The 18,650-nt window shown below is 39.5% G+C and overlaps 1 protein-coding gene and 1 long non-coding RNA gene across 7 annotated transcripts in view; one reads left to right on the top strand and one right to left on the bottom strand.

The window, feature by feature from the left end:
* The window catches only part of LOC117074144, a 1,124,950-nt gene that overhangs the window by 331,552 nt on the left and 774,748 nt on the right, over positions 1–18,650 (top strand). The gene's annotated exons all lie outside the window — the stretch shown is intronic.
* Positions 11,550–13,667, bottom strand: DDX53 (DEAD-box helicase 53). The gene has a single exon (XM_033195330.1). The coding sequence runs from the start codon at positions 13,575–13,577 to the stop codon at positions 11,691–11,693; it is 1,887 nt and encodes a 628-aa protein (XP_033051221.1). The 5' UTR covers positions 13,578–13,667; the 3' UTR covers positions 11,550–11,690.

The following is an 18,650-nucleotide window of genomic DNA, read 5'->3' as shown; positions in this document are numbered from 1 at the left end:
GTAGCTGGGACTACAGGCGCCCGCCATCTCGCCCGGCTAATTTTTTGTATTTTTTTAGTAGAGACGGGGTTTCACCGTGTTAGCCAGGATGGTCTCGATCTCCTGACCTCGTGATCCGCCCGTCTCGGCCTCCCAAAGTGCTGGGATTACAGGCTTGAGCCACCGCGCCCGGCCGTTTTTTGTATTTTTAGTAGAGATGGGGTTTCACCGTGTTAGCCAGGATGGTCTCGATCTCCTGACCTCGTGATCCGCCCGTCTTGGCCTCCCAAAGTGCTGGGATTACAGGCTTGAGCCACCGCGCCTGGCCAATGACAAGGATTTTTTAAAAATTGTCCTTGTCTTCATGAGAAGACTCCTATTGCTTTGGGCTATATATCTCCATTAGGTAGAATTGTTCACCCTGAGCCCCTCTAGGCTGTTGATTGCGAGAATTTCTCTGGTTGGCTACCTTTCAAATCTGTCAGAGCTAGTGATGTATTCTAGGTGCAGCCAAGTGTGAATGCTGTTAAAGCTATTGGTTCAGATGACCTTGATGTTGGGTCTCTTCATGACTGCAGCTCAAGTTTTCTACTCTGCTTGTTTCTCACTTCTTCCTCTAATTGCTGCTGACTGTTCAAAACCGGGGCTTGTTTGATATGCTTCCAAGTTTTATAAAAGTATAGTAATTCCCTATAGAATCCTGTGTTTTCGGTGTCCCTATTAAATAAACATCCAAGAGAAGAGTTTAATTTGCCTATTTTAGTCAACTCTCATCCAACTAAAGTATACCTCATTGGACCCTCTTCTCAATGATGGAAAATTCACAGCCTCCACACAAGGTATTTTATGGCTAATTTTCCAATTTATCAGTTAGGATACTTTGGGCTGCCAGTAATATAATACTCAACTAATAATTACTTAATAGAGATATCTATTATTTTATATAAAACAAAGTTCATGGGTAGGGGATTCCTGGGTATATTGCTTGGGTCCAATATTTACTGGGGGTAACACCTATGAAAGATAAAGAGGAAAAGTATCAAGAGGTCAGGGAAATCCTTCTGACTGCAGCTCGGATCTGATACCTGTGAAACTAGAAGGTAGAGGAGGATTGGGTAGGAAGAGCCTAAAACTGCATTGAGGCTCTGATAAATCAGGGTGAGCCTAACGGGGAGCTCTGCTGCAAATATGGCCTATAGAAGTGTCCAGTGTTGGGCAGAAATGACTGGGCCCCAGTGTCTCACTGTGCTCAGCTATTGGCTGAGACTTCCTGGAAGAGGTTAGCCTTGGCTCAGGTGCTGCCAAGGATTGTCTGCAGTTGGGGCCTGTCAGCTAACTGCACTCCTCACAGCTAATCAGCAAGCTTTTTCTTGAATGGAGATGTGAGCTGCACACCTCCATAGCTGCCACATAGAGTTTAATTCAGCAGCACAGTTATGTGATCCAGCTACTTCCCAAATTTCCATTTGGTCATACTTAGCATGCTAGTATTCTTCTTCAGATTTATTTCTCCATCGTCTAAAAATGACTGTCACAGCCTCGTATCTTCACACAACTGTACAAAAGCAGGAAGGACCTCATGTGTCTGTCTGTAAGGGACAGAGATCTTTCTCTAAAACTGCCAAGCAGACTTTCCTGTCAGTGCCATAGGCCACCTTCGTGTCACATACCCATGCTTTATCTGTAAGGGAGGTTAGGAAAGCGAATGTCTGCCTTTTGTCAGCTCTATAGCAGGAAGTGGGTTATGCCAGCACGTAGAAAGGGACATAGGAGGGAGGTGGTGGGGGTAGCTGTTGGTAGGTAAACCACCAGTGTCTGCCACCCTAAATACGGCTAATGTGGCACTTCATAATTTTATTCCCACAAAAATTCAGATTTTAGAAGTTATACATTTAGCTTGGATTTATGACTTGTTACACTAGCAGGTTCTTTGGCTTATCTTGCATTCTCCAAATATTCCTATCCCTTCCCCCAGCCAGCAGTATGAAGCTTTACTGCAGTCTTTCTTCTGATCATTTCTTACTTTTCTTTTATTGTTGTCATGGTTCTGTAGTTTACTACATGCCACGTGAACAGATATCCAACCAAACCATTTAGACTAATATTTTAAAAAGACTTGTGAAAAGTCTGATTACTCAGTGATTGTAATTCTCTCATTTTAAGCTTTCAGTTTACCATGCGGGTTTCTCTAGTGCTAGAAAGCTGCAGAGACACTTAAGGCCCAAGAAGAAGAGTGGTAAAAATATTGCATAGTGTGAAAAATACCTTTACAGGGTTCTTATTTTGCTATAAACTGAGGTGTCTGTGTGCTTTACCTAATAATGTCTTTCTCATCTCTCCTATATTTCTGTGTACTATAGCGTGCTTCTTAATTGAATCAATAATTTTCAGCACACAGCTAGCAAGCTCTACTTCCTCACTTTTTGAATGTAGGAAAGTTATGCAGCCTCTCTGAGCATTAGTCTCCTAATCTGTAAAACGAGATAAAAGTGTCCCTTTTATGTGGGTGCCATGTGTAAAAGACACAACATACATTTTTTCTTATTATAAGGTGAGGTGTAGGCCAACAATTGTTAACAGATAAAACAAGTAACAGAAATAGAAAAGTTTAGTTTTGCTCAATGAAAATAAAATTATGTACTTATTTTCATTCAGCTATTTACTGTGCTCCTACTATGTTTGAGGCATTGTTTTCAGCACTTAAGATGCAGTGTTACCATGGACACATAGAAGCGAACAACACATACTGGGGCTTTTTGGAGGGTGGCGTGTGGGAGGAGGGAGAGGATCAGGAAAAATAACTAATGGATACTAGGCCTAATACCTGGGTGATGAAATGATCTGTACAACAAACTCCCATGACACAAGTTGACCCATATAACAAACCTGGCACTTGTACCCCTGAACTTAAAAGTTAAAAAAAAATGCAATGTTAGAAAAAAGGTGTCTCCTATTAGTGGCATTTACATTTAAGTGGGGGAAAGACAAGAGATGCTTGTATTTTAAATACCCTCAATGCCTGTTGAAATAATTTCTGCAGTCATTTAATTATTCATTAAGTTACTTTTGAAGCAGTTATTTAAAAGTTATGCTTGACATTTTTATTATAATAAAAGTAATATTCTTTTATAGAAATTTTAGAAAATAAGGTAAAGATTAAAACCATCTAGTGATCAGGCGTGGTGGCTCACGCCTGTAACTCCAACACTTTGGGAGGCCGAGGCAGGTGGATCACTTGAGATCAGGAGTTTGAGGTCAGCCTGGCCAACATGGTGAAACTCCGTCTCTACTAAAAATACAGACATTTGCCTGGTGTGGTGGCGTGCACCTGTAATCCCAGCTATTTGAGAGGCTGAGGCAGGAGTATTGCTTGAACCTGGGAGGTGAAGGTTGCAGTGAGCCGAGAGCACGCCACTGCACTCCAGCCTGGGCGACAGAGTGAGACTCCATCTCAAAAAACAAAACGAAACAAAACAAAAAACAAAACAAACCGTCTATAATCCCATAATGTAGAAAACCATGGTTATCATTAGTTTGTGTGTCTGTGTGTGTCCATTTCATTTGTTTTTGTTTATATAGATACACGGGCCAATGTAGTTTTCTAAAAACAAGATCATTTTATAAACTGCTTTTCCTTCTATTTTAAAATATTTGTTAAGAACATGATTTCTGCTATTCCAAATCAAGAATAGATATGCTGCAATTTAACTAGTATCCTGTCATTGGACCTTGAGGATTAAAAAACAATTATGTGAATTAGCACTATGATAAATAGCCTTGTTTATAAATATTGTTATGTATATCTGATTATCTCTTTGGGGTAAATGTCTGGAAGTAATATTACTAAGCCAAGGTCTGTTAAACATATACAGATTATATATATAATCTCAACTATCCCTTCACATAATAGAATTAAATCAAATTTTAATTTATCAGTGTTTATTTCCCTGCATCCTTTGTAGCATTAGGCACTTACAAAGAATCTTAACCCAATTTGTTAGAGAAAAGTTATATAATTGGTTTAATTTTAATTCCTTTGATCATAAAGAAGTCAAGTGCTTTTTAATATGTATGTGTTCATTTGTCTAGTGAGTTGCCTTTCACATTTCAGCCCATATTTATTCATCTTTTACTTTTTCTTTGTAAAAAGCTCCATATACAAAATATAAATAACTATGATCATATTATATATTTTAAATTATTTTTCTGGTGTTTCCTTTGCCTTTGATGGTATTTTTTTTTTTTTTTTTTTGAGGCGGAGTCTCGCTCTGTTGCCCGGACTGGAGTGCAGTGGCCGGATCTCAGCTCACTGCAAGCTCCGCCTCCCGGGTTTACGCCATTCTCCTGCCTCAGCCTCCCGAGTAGCTGGGACTACAGGCGCCCGCCATCTCGCCTGGCTAGTTTTTGTATTTTTTTTAGTAGAGACGGGGTTTCACCGTGTTAGCCAGGATGGTCTCGATCTCCTGACCTCGTGATCCGCCCGTCTCGGCCTCCCAAAGTGCTGGGATTACAGGCTTGAGCCACCGCGCCCGGCCTGATGGTATTTTTGACATTAAGAAGATTTTCTTTTTTACTTTGTCAAACCTATTCATATTTACTTTTAATTTTCTGTCGTTGCTTTTCTGTTTAAAAATTATTTTCCACGTTGATATCAGAAATTATTTCTCTCTATAAACTTGATGTTCTTTTGTTTTTTTACAAAAGCAATAATCTAGTGGGATTATTTTCTAATAGGAGTTTTTTGGTTGGTCAATTGTCCTGCTATACATTATGTATTTTTCATTTATTTATTTTACTTATTTGGTTTGGAATAGATTTTTCTTTCTTCACTGATTTAAAATGGTCTACTTCTATTGCCTACTAGATTCCTATGCAGATAGTATAAATGTCAACATTATTCTTTGATTACAAGAACTGTAACTGCAGAAGTTTTGAAATGAAGGAGAGTAGATAGGAACTTGGGGAAGATGTGGCACTATGACTGGTCCCAGAATGGTAACTGTGATTTGTCTTGGCAGAGAGGAAAGAGAAAGGGCATTCCAAAAGGGGGAAAACAGTTTGAGCGACACCCAGAATAGTGAACAAGCATTATATAGATTATACAGCAGGTGATGGAGAGGGAAGGTGGAAGGGACCTAATATTTGTTGAATGCCTACTGAATGTGAGTCACCATGCTAAGAATGTTATGCATAACTCTGAGGTCAGCTAAATCCTCGTACTTTGAGTCCTGTGTATATTCAGTGCTTTGCTTTCCATCTGTCCCAATTTGTATGTAGAACTCAGTATTTCTTTGAATTTCTGAAGCACAATTTACTCACACAAAAACTTTATTGGTCAATCAATGCAACTAGTTTCTTGACCTCAACACCATATATTCTGGACTGAAAAATCCATTGTTGTAAGTTACTGTGCTGTGTATTATGTTTATCCTTGACTTCTACCCACTAGATGCCAGTAGCAATGCTGCCCCCTAGTAGGGACAACTAAAATTGTCTCCAGACATTGCCAAATGTCCCTTAGGGAGCAAAATCAACTCCAGCTGAGAAATACAGATTATACCAAAGAAAGGAAAGTTAGTGGAGGTTTTTTTTTTGGACAGAGTCTTGCTCTGCCACCCAGGCTGGAGTGCAGTGGCACGATCTCTGCTCACTGCAACCTCTGCCTCCCAGCTTCAAGTGATTCTACTGCCTTAGCCTTCCGAGTAGCTGGGATTACAGGCGCCTGCCACCATGCCTGGCTAATTTTTTGTAGTTTTAGTAGAGATGGGGTTTTACCATGTTAGTCAGGCTGGTCTCGCACTCCTGACCTCAGGTGATCCACCCACCTCCACCTCCCAAAGTGCTGGGATTACAGGCGTGCGCCACCGTGACCAGCCAGTGGAGGGTTTTATATGGCGCATTGCACACAAATGAATATCCTCTTTTTGTTTTCCTTCGTAAAGTCCCTTCTTGGCTTCTCTACACCTAGGTTTGTGCCTTTATTTTTGCTTAATCCATTGCAAGGTTTCTCAACTGTGGCACTACTGACATTCAGGCCAGATAATTCTTTGTTTTAGGGAGCTCTCCTATGAATTGTGGGATGCTTAGTGGCATCCTCTGACTCTACCCAGGAAACAGCAATACCACCACCATCACCCTCAGTTATGACGACTGATATGGTTTGACTGTGTCCTCACCCAAATGTCATCTTCAATTGTAGCTCCCATGATTCCCATGTGTCGGGGAAGGGACCTGGTGAGAGGTAATTGAATCATGGGGGTGGGTGGTTCCTGTGCTGTTCTTGTGATGACGAATAAGTCTCATGAGATCTGATGGTTTTATAAAGGGGAGTTCCCCTATACAAGCTCTCTTGCCTGCTCACCACGTAAGACTTGCCTTTGCGCCTCCTTCACCCTCCACTATGATTGTGAGGCCTCCTCAGCCATGTGGAACTGTGAATACATTAAACCTCGTTTTCTTTATAAATTACCCCGTCTTGGGTATTCTTCATAGCAGTATGTAAATGGACTAATACAGTAAATTGGTACCAGTAGAGTGAGGTGCTGCTGTAAAGCTACCCAAAATGTGGAAGTGACTTTGAAACTGGATAACAGGCAGAGGTTGGAACAGTTTGGAGGGCTCAGAAGAAGACAGGAAGATGTGGGAAAGTTTGGAACTTCCTAGAGTCTTGTTGAATGGCTTTGACCAAATGCTGATAGTGATATGGACAATAAAGTCCAGGCTGATGTGGTCACAGATGGAGACGAGGAACTTGTTGGGAACTGGAGCAAAGGTGACTCTTGCTATGTTTTAGCAAAGGGACTGGTGGCATTTTGTACCTACCCTGGAGATTTGTGGATCTCTGAACTTGAGAGACATAATTTAGGGCATCTGGCAAAAGAAATTTCTAAGCAGCGGTACACTCAAGAGGTGACTTGGGTACTGTTAAAAGCATTTAGTTTTATTCATTCACAAAGATATGGTTTGGAATTGGAACTTACGTTTAAAAAGGAAACAGAGCATAAAAGTTCAGAAAAATTGCAGACTGATGATGTGATAGAAAAGCAAAAGCCATTTTCTGAGGAGAAATTCAAGCCAGCTGCAGAAATTTGTAGAAGTAGTGAGGAGCCAAATGTTAATTCCCAAGACAATGGGGAAAATGTCTCCAGAGCATGCCAGAGGTCTTCATGGCAGCTTCTCCCATCAGAGGTCTGGAGCCTAGGAGGACAAAATGGTTTCATAGGCTGGGTCTAGTGTTCCCCTGCTGTGTAAAACCTAGGGATTTGGTGCCCTGTGTCCCAGTTGTACCACCTGTGGCTGAAAGGGACCAAAATAGAGCTTGGGCTGTAGCTTCAGAGGTTGCAAGCCTCAAGCCTTGCTTGAGGTTGCAACACCAAGCTTCCACATAGTGTTGAGCCTATGGGTACACAGAAGTCAAGAATTCAGGTTTGGGAACCTTTGCGTAGGTTTCAGAGGATGTATGGAAACACGTGGATGCCCAGGCAGAGGTTTGCTGCAGGGGCAGGGCCCTCATGGAGAACCTCTGCTAGGGCAGTGCATAAGGGAAATGTAGTGGGGGAGGCCCCACACAGAGTCCCTACTAGAGCACTGTTTAGTGGAGCTGTGAGAAGAGGAACAACATCCTCCATACCCCAGAATGGTAGATCCACCAACAGCTTACACCATGCACCTGGAAAAGCCACAGAGACTCAATGCAAGCCCATGAAAGCAGCCAGAAAAGGGGGTATACACTGCAAAGTCACAGGGACAGAGCTGCCTAAGACCATGGGAACCCACCTCTTGCATCAGCGTGACTTGGATGTGAGACCTGGAGTCAAAGGAGATCATTTTGGAGCTTTAAGATTTGACTACCCAGCTGGATTTCACACTTGCATGGGGCCTGTAGTTCCTTTGTTTTAAGCAATTTCTCTTATTTGGTATGGGTATATTTACCCAAGGCCTGTACCTTCATTATATCTGGGAAGTAACTAAATTGTTTTTGATGTTACAGGCTCTTAGGTGGAAGGGACTTGCCTTGTGTCAGATGAAACTCTGAACTGTGGACTTTTGAGTTAATGCTAAAAAGAGTTAAGATTTTGTGGGACAGTTGGGAAGCCCTGATTGGTTTTGAAATGTGAGGACATGAGATTTTGTAGGGGCCAGGAACAGAATGATATGGTTTGGCTGTGTCCCCACCCAAGTCTCATCTCAAATTGTAGCTCCCATAATTTCCACATGTCATGGAAGGGACCTGGTGGGAGGTAACTGAATCATGGGGGTGGGTCTTTCCTGCACTGTTCTCCTGATAGTAAGTCTCATGAGATCTGATGGTTTTATAAATGGGAGTTCCCCTACACAAGCTCTCTTGCCTGCTTACCACGAAGATGTAACTTTTGTCCTCCTTCGCCTTCCACCATAATTGTGAGGCCTCTCCAGCCATGTGGAACTGTGAGTCCATTAAACCTCTTTTTCTTTATAAATTACCCAATCTTGGTATTTCTTCATAGCAGTATGAAAATGGACTAACACAACAACCCACCAAATCTGTCTCCAAACATTGATAAAATTGGTCCTGGTAGAGAACCACTGATGTAGACTACACCAAAGACAGGAAGTTTGTAGGGATATTTTTTCTCTGCAAAACCTACAAGATATAACTTAGAAACCCTCTATTTTTTTTTTTTTTCTTTGACATGCCTTTTTGGTTACTAAGCAATTGGTTTTGGTTGTTTTTCTTATGCTGTGTCAGGTATTCCCCATCTCAGCACTATTGTTTTGTGCCAGATTATTCTTTGTTGTGTGGGGCTGTCCTGAAGATTGTAGGGTTTTTAGCCTCTACCCACTAGATGCCAGTAGCACCTCAACCCCCACCCATAGTTGTAACAACCAATACTGTCTACAGATATTGTCAAAGGTCCCCTGGGGAGCAAAATCACCCTTGGTTAACAGTCATTGCACTATTCTACTTATCTTTCTCTATACACTAGTTCTTCTGTTCAGCATTATGTTGTAGAAGAAATCCATACATCTCTCATTTTCTTATAGACATTCAGTGATAATTTTTCTTGTAACTGTTACTTAAACATGATTATGGAAATATACTATCTCAAGTAGTTAAACTGTTGCATTCTTTTCTAACAAATATAACATTGCCTCTAAGAATAATTCTGGAAAATAACATATACTCTGACTTGCTAAACATTTATCATTTCTCCTCTGAGTGAACAGCAGTAAGCCATTTGAGCTTCTATTACAGTTCTGCTATAGATTGCCTTTGCATTAAATTTGCACACACTTCTCTATTTCACTAAATCTGAACTTGTAGAGAACCTCAAGACACGCATATTGCCTTTAAACATAATAACTATACTGAAATTAAGAAATATAAATATTGGAATCAGGCACTTCCGGGTCAAAATATCCCTGAAGTCCTTTAAATATCACTTAATTTCTCTTTAACCAGATTTAGGGCCCTTAGGCAAGTTAGCTCCTCTGACTTTGCTTCACCCTCTGCAAAATAGGGGTAAGATTTCCTTCTGAGTGGGTTCTTATAAATATTAGAGATTAGGAGATAAAGCACCAGGTATGTATCACTCAAAAATGTTAACCATTGTTACTAATTTTATCCAGAGATATTAAGGTCTACATTTAAAAAAGCCTTTAAAGTCCATACTTTAAGCCTTACATACCTATACACAAAGCATTTACTTCTTTCTTTCCCTTATTTTCTGACTTATTTGTAGTCACAGGTAAGGCATGCTGGGAAAAAAGATTGTTGCCTTAATTTTTCTCTTGATTTTGCCAGAAATGTTAACTAATTCTAATGTTTTCATGAACACTGAATTTTAAAGTTTACTTAGCATCTTGTGGGGATTTCTTTTTGCAGGTGTGAGAAGCACCTTGCTTCTAAATAAGGCATGAGGTAGAATTATAGATAAAATTAGGAAGAGTTTTACTAAAATTGGTTCTTCTGGCAAAAATGTCCTTTGATTGGTTTTTTTTTTTTTTTTTTTCCTTTTCCTTTTTTAGACAGAGTTTTGCTCTTGTTACCCAGGCTGGAGTGCAATGGCACAATTTCAGCTCACTGCAACCTCCACCTCCTGGGTTCAAGCGATTCTCCTGCCTCAGCCTCCCGAGTAGCTGGGATTACAGCCATGTGCCACCACACCTGGCTAATTTTGTATTTTCAGTAGGGACAGGGTTTCTCCATGTTGATCAGGCTGGTCTTGAACTCCTGACCTCAGGTGATCCACCCACCTTGGCCTCCCAAAGTGCTGGGATTACAGGCATGAGCCACCACGGCCAGCCCTCATTTGGTTGGTTTTAATGTTTTTCCAGTAGATAAATTTTTCTTTCACTTTATTTTTTCCCTGATATATGTATGTATGTGTGTGTGTGTGTGTGTGTGTGTGTATATATATATATGGTCTTGACCTTCAAATTGAATTAAAATAAAACATGTTGAAAAGAAAAGCAAAGAATTAAATGAAAATCTACCAGTTACATTGCAAAATCAATAAAAATGCAGAATGCACTATTCTTGTCATTGAAAAGGATTGTTTGGTTCCATTTATTATGCAAGGATGCAATTTCCCCTAGATTAGACAAAAAAGTGTTAATACAAGGCTGGGGTATACAGTTTTAGTTACAATATCACCAAATTTTAGAGGTGAAAGGGACCCCTAAATTAACTAATATAACTTTCCCATTTTATAGATTAGACAAAAAAGTGTTAATACAAGGCTGGGGTATACAGTTTTAGTTACAATATCACCAAATTTTAGAGGTGAAAGGGACCCCTAAATTAACTAATATAACTTTCCCATTTTATGAGTGGAGAAATTGAGGCCTAGAGAAGGCAAGTGATTTCCTCAGAGTTTTAACCAAGGGTTAGTGACAAAATGCATACAAGGACCTGATTCCCAATGAGTCAGACATCCAGCTCTGTTGATGACATCATTCTGATAAAAATAGAATTGTGGATCTTCTAAAAAATTTAGCACTTATTTTCTAATGAACTAAAACAAGTAGAGAATGGTAGTGGAAATAACTTTAAGAACTGTTGTGGCACCAACTGCTCGGGTGGGGGGAAGAGAATATTTTGACTGGATAAGCTTGACGCTTTGCTTCAATTTAGTACAACTATTTTAAAGCCAGAAAAGCACCACTCTTGTCTTCTACCAAGTGTTTTAGAGGAGACAAATGGACATGGCAGACTATAAAATTAACACAGGAACAGAAACTCAAGTATCACATGTTCTCACTTGTAAGTGGGAAGTAAATGATGAGAACATATGAACACAAAGAAGGAAACAGCAGACACTGGGGTCTACCTGATGGGGGAGGGTGGAAGGAGGGAGAGGAGCAGAAAAGATAATTATTGGACACTGGGCTTAATACCTGGGTGATGAAATAATATGTATAGTAAATCCCCATGACACGTGTTTATGTAACAAACCTTCACATATACCCCCAAACCTAAAATAAAAGTATTTTTTGAAAGAAATTAAACACATAACATTTACTTTTTCTTCACATAGTCTCACTCTCTCATTTTTGAGACTTTTTAAAATTAAGGAACATACACAATATTGAAAGTTTAGCAGTATTATCTAAGAATTAGTTATGTCTTCAAATGACCAGTATGTTTCCAATACTTCTTTATGTATAGTCAATACTGCATACCTTTAACATGCCTGGAATCTTCCAGTAGCCTCGTACAACTTTTCAACTTAAACGATAATGAAGCTTCTTGCGCCTTTGTCCAGGTTTTCTTGATCGTGTTCTGTGTCCCGCTTTTGTTGATTCAACTTGTATTGCTCAGCTATTACTACAAGATCTTCTGGAACACTCTGATTTGCTCTTTCCAGAATTTTAATCAATTCACCGGCCATTTTCGCATCTCTCTGAGTGATGAGGGTAACTGATGTGCCAGTCTTTCCTGCCCGTCCAATGCGCCCTACTCTGTGTACATATTCTTCAATATTGCATGGGAAATCGTAATTATATACATGTGTGACATCATTAACATCAAGACCTTGGAATACTACATCAGTTGTAATCAGTATCTTTATGTTTCCCCTTTCAAAGTCCTCTAATGCTCGTTCTTTATCACTCTGTTCAGTGTTGCCATGTAATGATTCTACACATATGCCTTGGATATTGAAGTCACTTGATAAGTCATCAGCAATACATTTTTGGCTGACAAACATGATGACTCTGTCATTGGGTGACATGTTCTCTACGAATTCTTGGGTGAGAGCTCGTTTTTCTTTTTCTGTGGTAACAATTATATTTTGCTTCACTGTATTTACAGCAGCTAGATTCAGATTACCAACATAAACAATCATAGGATCTTTCAAATAAGAACGTGCCAGTTGACGAACGGTATCCGGCCAAGTTGCACTTGTCATAACAGTCTGCCGGTCTGGGTGCACATCTAATAAAATCTTCATTATCTGGGGTTCAAATTCCATATCCAGCATTTTATCTGCCTCATCCATAACTAAGTAGGTTATGCTTCTTAGGTTGACAGAGTTATTCATTTGTAGGTCATTCAGCCTCCCAGGAGTTGCAATAATTATATCTACATCTTTACTAATGTCTTCTATTTGTCCAAGTCTGTTTCTACCACCACATATGCAAATGCTTTTGAGATCTTTATATGAATACTTTGAACATTCAGCTTCCACCTGAAGAGCCAACTCTCTAGTGGGTGTAAGGACTAGCATCCCAGGCCCATTCCTTTGCTCTCTAGATAATGGTTGAGAATCAACATGAATAAACCCAGGCATTAAATAGGACAATGTTTTCCCTGTTCCGGTTTGTGCAACTTCTATAAGATCTATTCCTTGTAGAATAATTGGCCATGCCTGTGACTGAATTGGCGTTGGCTTTACAAACCCCACCCTTGTTAGGCTTTTCAGAAGATCAGGGTATTGCTGAAAAGCGTCTTTAAACCTACAAGTTGGTTTTGGGATGAGACGCTTTTCACCACTTTTCAAGTCATCACACATTATGTTGAAATTTTCCTTTCTCCAGTTAATTACCTGCATTTCAGACATGCAGCTTGTTGCTTTGGATTCCATGTAAAAATTTTTCTTAACTGGTGGTAGATCTGCCCATTTTCTGTTTTCGCACTCCACGACTGCTGCCCCAATTTGATCCCAATTTGACAATGGCCGAGCTTCTCCAGCATTTCTGCCTAGATTTATTCTAGTAGGGGGCTGGGATGCAGCATTATCCACACGGGATTCTGAGGTGTAGCTTTCTTTTTTTCTAGTAAGTGTTTCTATAGTAGCTTTGACTTTTGCTTTCATTTCCCTGTTGCCAAAAATTCTGACTAATGCTTCAGATTCCCCCTTTATAATCTGTATTTTAGTGTTTGTCGAATGTTGTAGATCTTTTATTTTTTCTCCACCGTGACCAATGACCGCACCAATCATATTGTTCTTTATTTTAAAGCAGAGTGGTGGTTCACGGGAGCCTGCTGTTCTCGGTCCCTGATGGCGGACGGGGCCACTCCAGCCACGGCCTCTGCTGCCCCTGGCATCCCAGCTAGCCCCAAGGTCTCTTGGATTAGCCTCCGCTCTCTTCCACTCTGGGGCCCGGTGGGACATTGTGTGATAGTGGGAGTATCGGCACCGGCTTCTTGCCTACATACGGTTAGAAGTTCAGGTCTGCGGCCTCTTTCCCGTCACCTTCTGCACCAAAAGATGGCGGTGGCAATTATTTCCGGGTGCTAGTCACGTAGCTACGCAGCAGTGGGGCGAGGCTTTGATGGCCTGACCAATCACAGGGCTTGGACTGGGGTGAGGTAAGCCAGTGTCTGTGACGCAAATTTAAAGAGGTACTTACTCTCACGTAAGTGCTGACCCCGCCAGCACTTACAGGACCCTAAGAGTAACTGCTTCCTTAACTTCTGTGTCCTGGGTGCCCCTTTCACTCTTCTCGTGATAGTTCTGGCTCAGCTTGAGAGCAACATTGAAGCACGCCTTAAACATACACACCGTATACGCATTGTCCTTTATATAAGGCAGTTATTTCTCTAAGATAAAAAAAGTGCATTTAAAGAAAAACTATTTATTTATATATTTGTGTGTTTATTTATTTTGGTAAATTTCTTTTGCAGTGAATACAATACTTGGTCGGGATAAATTCATCACTTCCCTGTCCTCTAGTGTAACTTAAATTCTACTAATCAGAAATCTCTTAGGTGCATACTCTAGGACAGCGTTTTGCCTTAATTCATCAACTAAATGTCAGCACTTGTTTAGGCAGTTTCCAGATATTATTACAGGGATGATGGTTAGAAGAGAGGTAGAGTGGTGCCTAAGGGTACTTTAGGGGCTGTTTTTAGTGGTTTGTCAGTTTTCTCAGTGCCTCTTCATTTTTTTTCCTTCCCTGTGGTTTGATAGCTTCTGAGACTTTATCACTGGAAGGCTGTGTAGAACTCATTATTAGGTAGATGTAGAAGACATTCTAGCAGAAGTTTGGACAGAGGGATACCCAGCTTCCATTTAGACAGTCCCAGAGGCAGGGAGCTCACTTCATTTCAAGAATATCCATTCCATTATGAGGCTGTTTAATGATTACAGAAGTTTTTTTGAACCAACATGTGCAGTTTCCTGTGTCCTTAAGTCCTTCTCCCGAGTTCTGAAGTTATACAGAATAGGCTTGATTCTCCTGTATCCTTGTGTACTTAAGCATCTGTCAAAGGGTTTTTTTTTTTTTTTTTTTTGAGATGGTGTTTCACTCTTGGTGACCAGGCTGGAATGCAATAGTGCAATCTTGGTTCGCTGCAACCTCGGCCTCCTGGGTTCAAGTGATTCTCCTGCCTCAGCCTCCCGAGTAGCTGGGATTACAGGTGCCTGCCACCACGCCTGGCTAATTTTTTGTATTTTTAGTAGAGACGGGATTTCACCATGTTGGCCATGCTGGTCTCGAACTACTGACCTCAGGTGATCCACTCGCCTTGGCCTCCCAAAGTGCTAGGATTACAGGTGTGAGCCACGGTGTCCGGCCTCTGTCAAAGGTTTCTGTGCATCACGGCAACGTTTCCAGTTTCTTCAACGTTTCTTGCTATGACATGGTTTCCAAGACACACATTATCCTGTTGCCTCTCCTTTGGAAATGGTTCATTGAGGACCATTTACAATGTAGCACACAGAACTAAAAAAGAACAAAAAGACAAGCAAACAATCCGCAGAAATGGCATCACTCCTACTATTAGGGCATCTTTACTGAGCATGACAATTCTACTAATTTGACCTAAGAACTCCTGAGACATAAAGCTGCTCACAGTAACATGACAGGCATTTAAGTTCTTGCTTCTTTTACTTACTCAGTTGATTTTAAAAAAAAATTTGCTTACCTGAATGAAGACTATATGTGTATCGTTTTATAGTCATCTTATTAAGTTTGGTCAATTGATGTAGCCTATGATTTATAATTTTAATGATTATTCTCTAATCCATCATATTAGCCTCTAGTTTCAAGTCTTCTGCCAATTTAATGTTCATAGCATCTTTGTTCTTCAATCAGTCACTGATTAAAATTTCATCATGGTCTAGTATAGGACAGAAGTCGGTGACACCTTGGGAGAAAACTTCTCTGTGTCAGTACTTTTTGTAAAAGATACTATTTGAAGAAATGAAAAGGTTTCTGGTCAAATATGTTTGGGAACTCAGCACCCTATATTCTCTCTGTTAAAATCACAATGCTTATTGGATATTCCAGGAGCTATGACAATTACAGACATTGAGAAAAATCAGTTGTTTAATCCAAAGTTCCCCAAACAAATTTGCCAATGGATATCTTCATCAATTATTTAAATAAGCTTTTTATTTGGAATAATTTTAGATTTACAGAACAGTTACAGAAGTACTGCAGAGAGGTTCTCGTATAGCCTCGGCCAGTTTCAGCTTCCTCTAATCTTATCATATCTCATTATCATGATACATTTGTCAAATATAGGAAAACACTATTGGTGTGTTACCATCAGCTAAATTCCAGACTTTATGCTACCAGTTTTCCATTAATGTGTTTTTTTCTGTTTCAAGATCCACTCCAAGACATCATACTACATTTAGTTATATACAGTTTGTGAGAATTTCTCAGTTTTTTCTTATTTTTCATAATCTTTCCAGTTTTGAGGAGTAATGATCAGGAATTTTGTAGAATGTCCTTCAAAAAGGTATGCTTGATGTAACTTCTCATGATTAGACTGGGGTTATGAGCTTTGGAAGAAAATATCACAGAGATGAAGAGCCTGTCCCATCACATCATATTGGGGAGATAGGTACCTGATGTCAACGTGACCTATCATTGGTAATGTCAACCTTGGTCCCTTGGATAATTTGTGTTATTCATATTTGCTACACTGAAAAATTATTATTTCACCCTTTCCATACTCTGTTTTATAGATTGAGTCACTAAGTCCAGACAACCCTCAAGGGCTCAGTCACCATTTAAATGCAATCTTTTTATTATTTTTTATAATTAGTAATGTTCTTTGGAATGTAGTTTGGAAATCACTGGTCTGGATAAATACAAATTACCTAACCATTTTTTTTTTCATCTAGTTGTTCAACCAGGTATATTCTGATCAAGTCACATCACAACTCCTCCATACTTCTCCATGAATTGTACTAGGAATTTTAAGGCATTCTCAATGTCTTCTAGTTTATTAACTATTTTAAAAGGAAATTTGTTTAGTTACACGTGGCTTTTACCTCTCGAAGGATATATTATGTTTCTCTGTCATTATGTATTCATCTTTACTTTGAATAATATTTAATGTTACAGAACCGTAGAATTCTACAGGTATTGGGTACATCAGAGGCCATTTTGTTCTTCTCCCTTATTATAGAGAGTGAAATTGAGATTCCACATTCTTTCTGGAATTGACCAAAGGTACTCAGCAAATTATTGGGAGTAAAAATCTAGAACCATTTGTTGACTTGTGGCCAGTCGGGAAAACAGTACAGGACATTACTCCTTTACTACAAAGCGACTTGCTTCTATTCATGTTTTATGTGGGTGATATGGAAAAATAGAAGAAGCCATGAAAGTGAAGTGAAGAAAAGTCATATTGTTGGCAGTGGGGTAGTTGTAAAATTTGGGTAGAAAGCAGTGCACTTTAAGATGGAACTCATTGTAGTGAATTACTGTGATGACACAGAACTGATAGAAGACTTGCGGATATTGAAGATACTGAGAGGGATTGTGCTTTCAGGATGATTAATTACCATTTATGATTGCCCTTATCAGTTGGAAAAAATATTTGTCAGCTAAATTAAGGGCCAGCAGTGTGATGTTCTTTGCTCCCAATATCTCAACAACAGGCTTCTTCACTGTATCTGAAATATTCCCACTAAATATGTATCCCTGTGGCTTATGGCTTGGTATGTTATTAGCATGGTCCTGGAAAAACAAAACACAAAAATGTGAATTTGTCAGTTAGATACTTTCCAGTGGAGCAGCTGGCTAAAAGATTCTTTTAGGGCAGAGAGTGGGAAAGATGGAAAGAATTGAATTTCTGGTAGAGGGGATCTGTAAAGTTTCCCCCAAGGTAAGATAAAAGGGGTAATGTAAGGAAAGACAAGAGTATGTTTAAGACGATTTCTACCATTTTGCTTAGGGCAGTCCCTATAATCTTAGAGGCAACAGTACGAGAGTGCAGTATTGCAGGCTGTGAATTGGGCTAATTTGCAATCACTCTGATTTCTACAAAACTCTCTTAAAGATGAGTTAATGTTGTTGGCCTAAAATAGTCTCATATATGGGACTCCCTTAGAAATGATATTGATTGTGTTTTATTTAATAAATCTGCTGTGATGGTCTAAAGCAAACTTGACTTATGGAATTCCAGTTAGCATTGTTGATGATAATAATTACAGTTGGTTTTGCATCTGTACAGCACTTGACAATTTATAAATACTCTTTGTAGAAGTAGTTTCCTTGGGATGATATATATCTGGCCATTATTCTGTTCAATACATGTGCTATATTATGGCAAACATTGCCATTATCATTGTACATATTGGTATATTTATTTTGTGTACAGAATCATACTCATGCCACAGAGTCTAAAGAAGTAGCAGCAGTGTGGTATAGTTAGCAATCAAGAACACTGGACCTTAAATAACTGGGTTCAAATATCACTTTCACCATTTATTCACTGTGAGTCCTTGAGAAAATTATGTCTTAGTTTTGCTGTCTGTACAATGGCATACTGTCTCGTATACACACAAGACACACACAAAGTTTTACTAATTGGTTCATAGTAGGAACTCTCCAACTATCAATTAACCCTGTTACAGAAACAGTAGGTATAGAGAGAGAATCATGGAGATTCCCTGTCCAAGGATTTTTCTGATAGTTTCCTCTGGTCCATATCAGAATGGAAAAAAAAAAAAATACAGATAATATAATTTTTTAATCCAAATCTAAATTTATTCAATGTAAACTTTTTTATTCTAACATTATGCCTTACTGTCTTTTGTAAAATACACTTTTAAAATGAAATACGGATTTCAAATTATTTTTAATGGTCTCTCCTAGGGCAAGAAAGAATGTAAATCTAATGGCCAGTAGCCTAATTAGGCTTTTAAATGTTATTGATATATGAACCCCAAGTGCTCGTAAGCACTGATGTAGAACATCAAATGTGGTTTGAATGTTTTTGTTCC

This window comes from Trachypithecus francoisi, unplaced genomic scaffold (genome assembly GCF_009764315.1).
Source record: "Trachypithecus francoisi isolate TF-2019V2 unplaced genomic scaffold, Tfra_2.0 Contig01603, whole genome shotgun sequence".
NCBI classification, from domain to species: Eukaryota; Metazoa; Chordata; class Mammalia; order Primates; family Cercopithecidae; genus Trachypithecus; species Trachypithecus francoisi.
The sequence above is the reverse complement of the archived record's forward strand: the minus strand, read 5'-3'. Positions and strand labels throughout refer to the sequence as shown.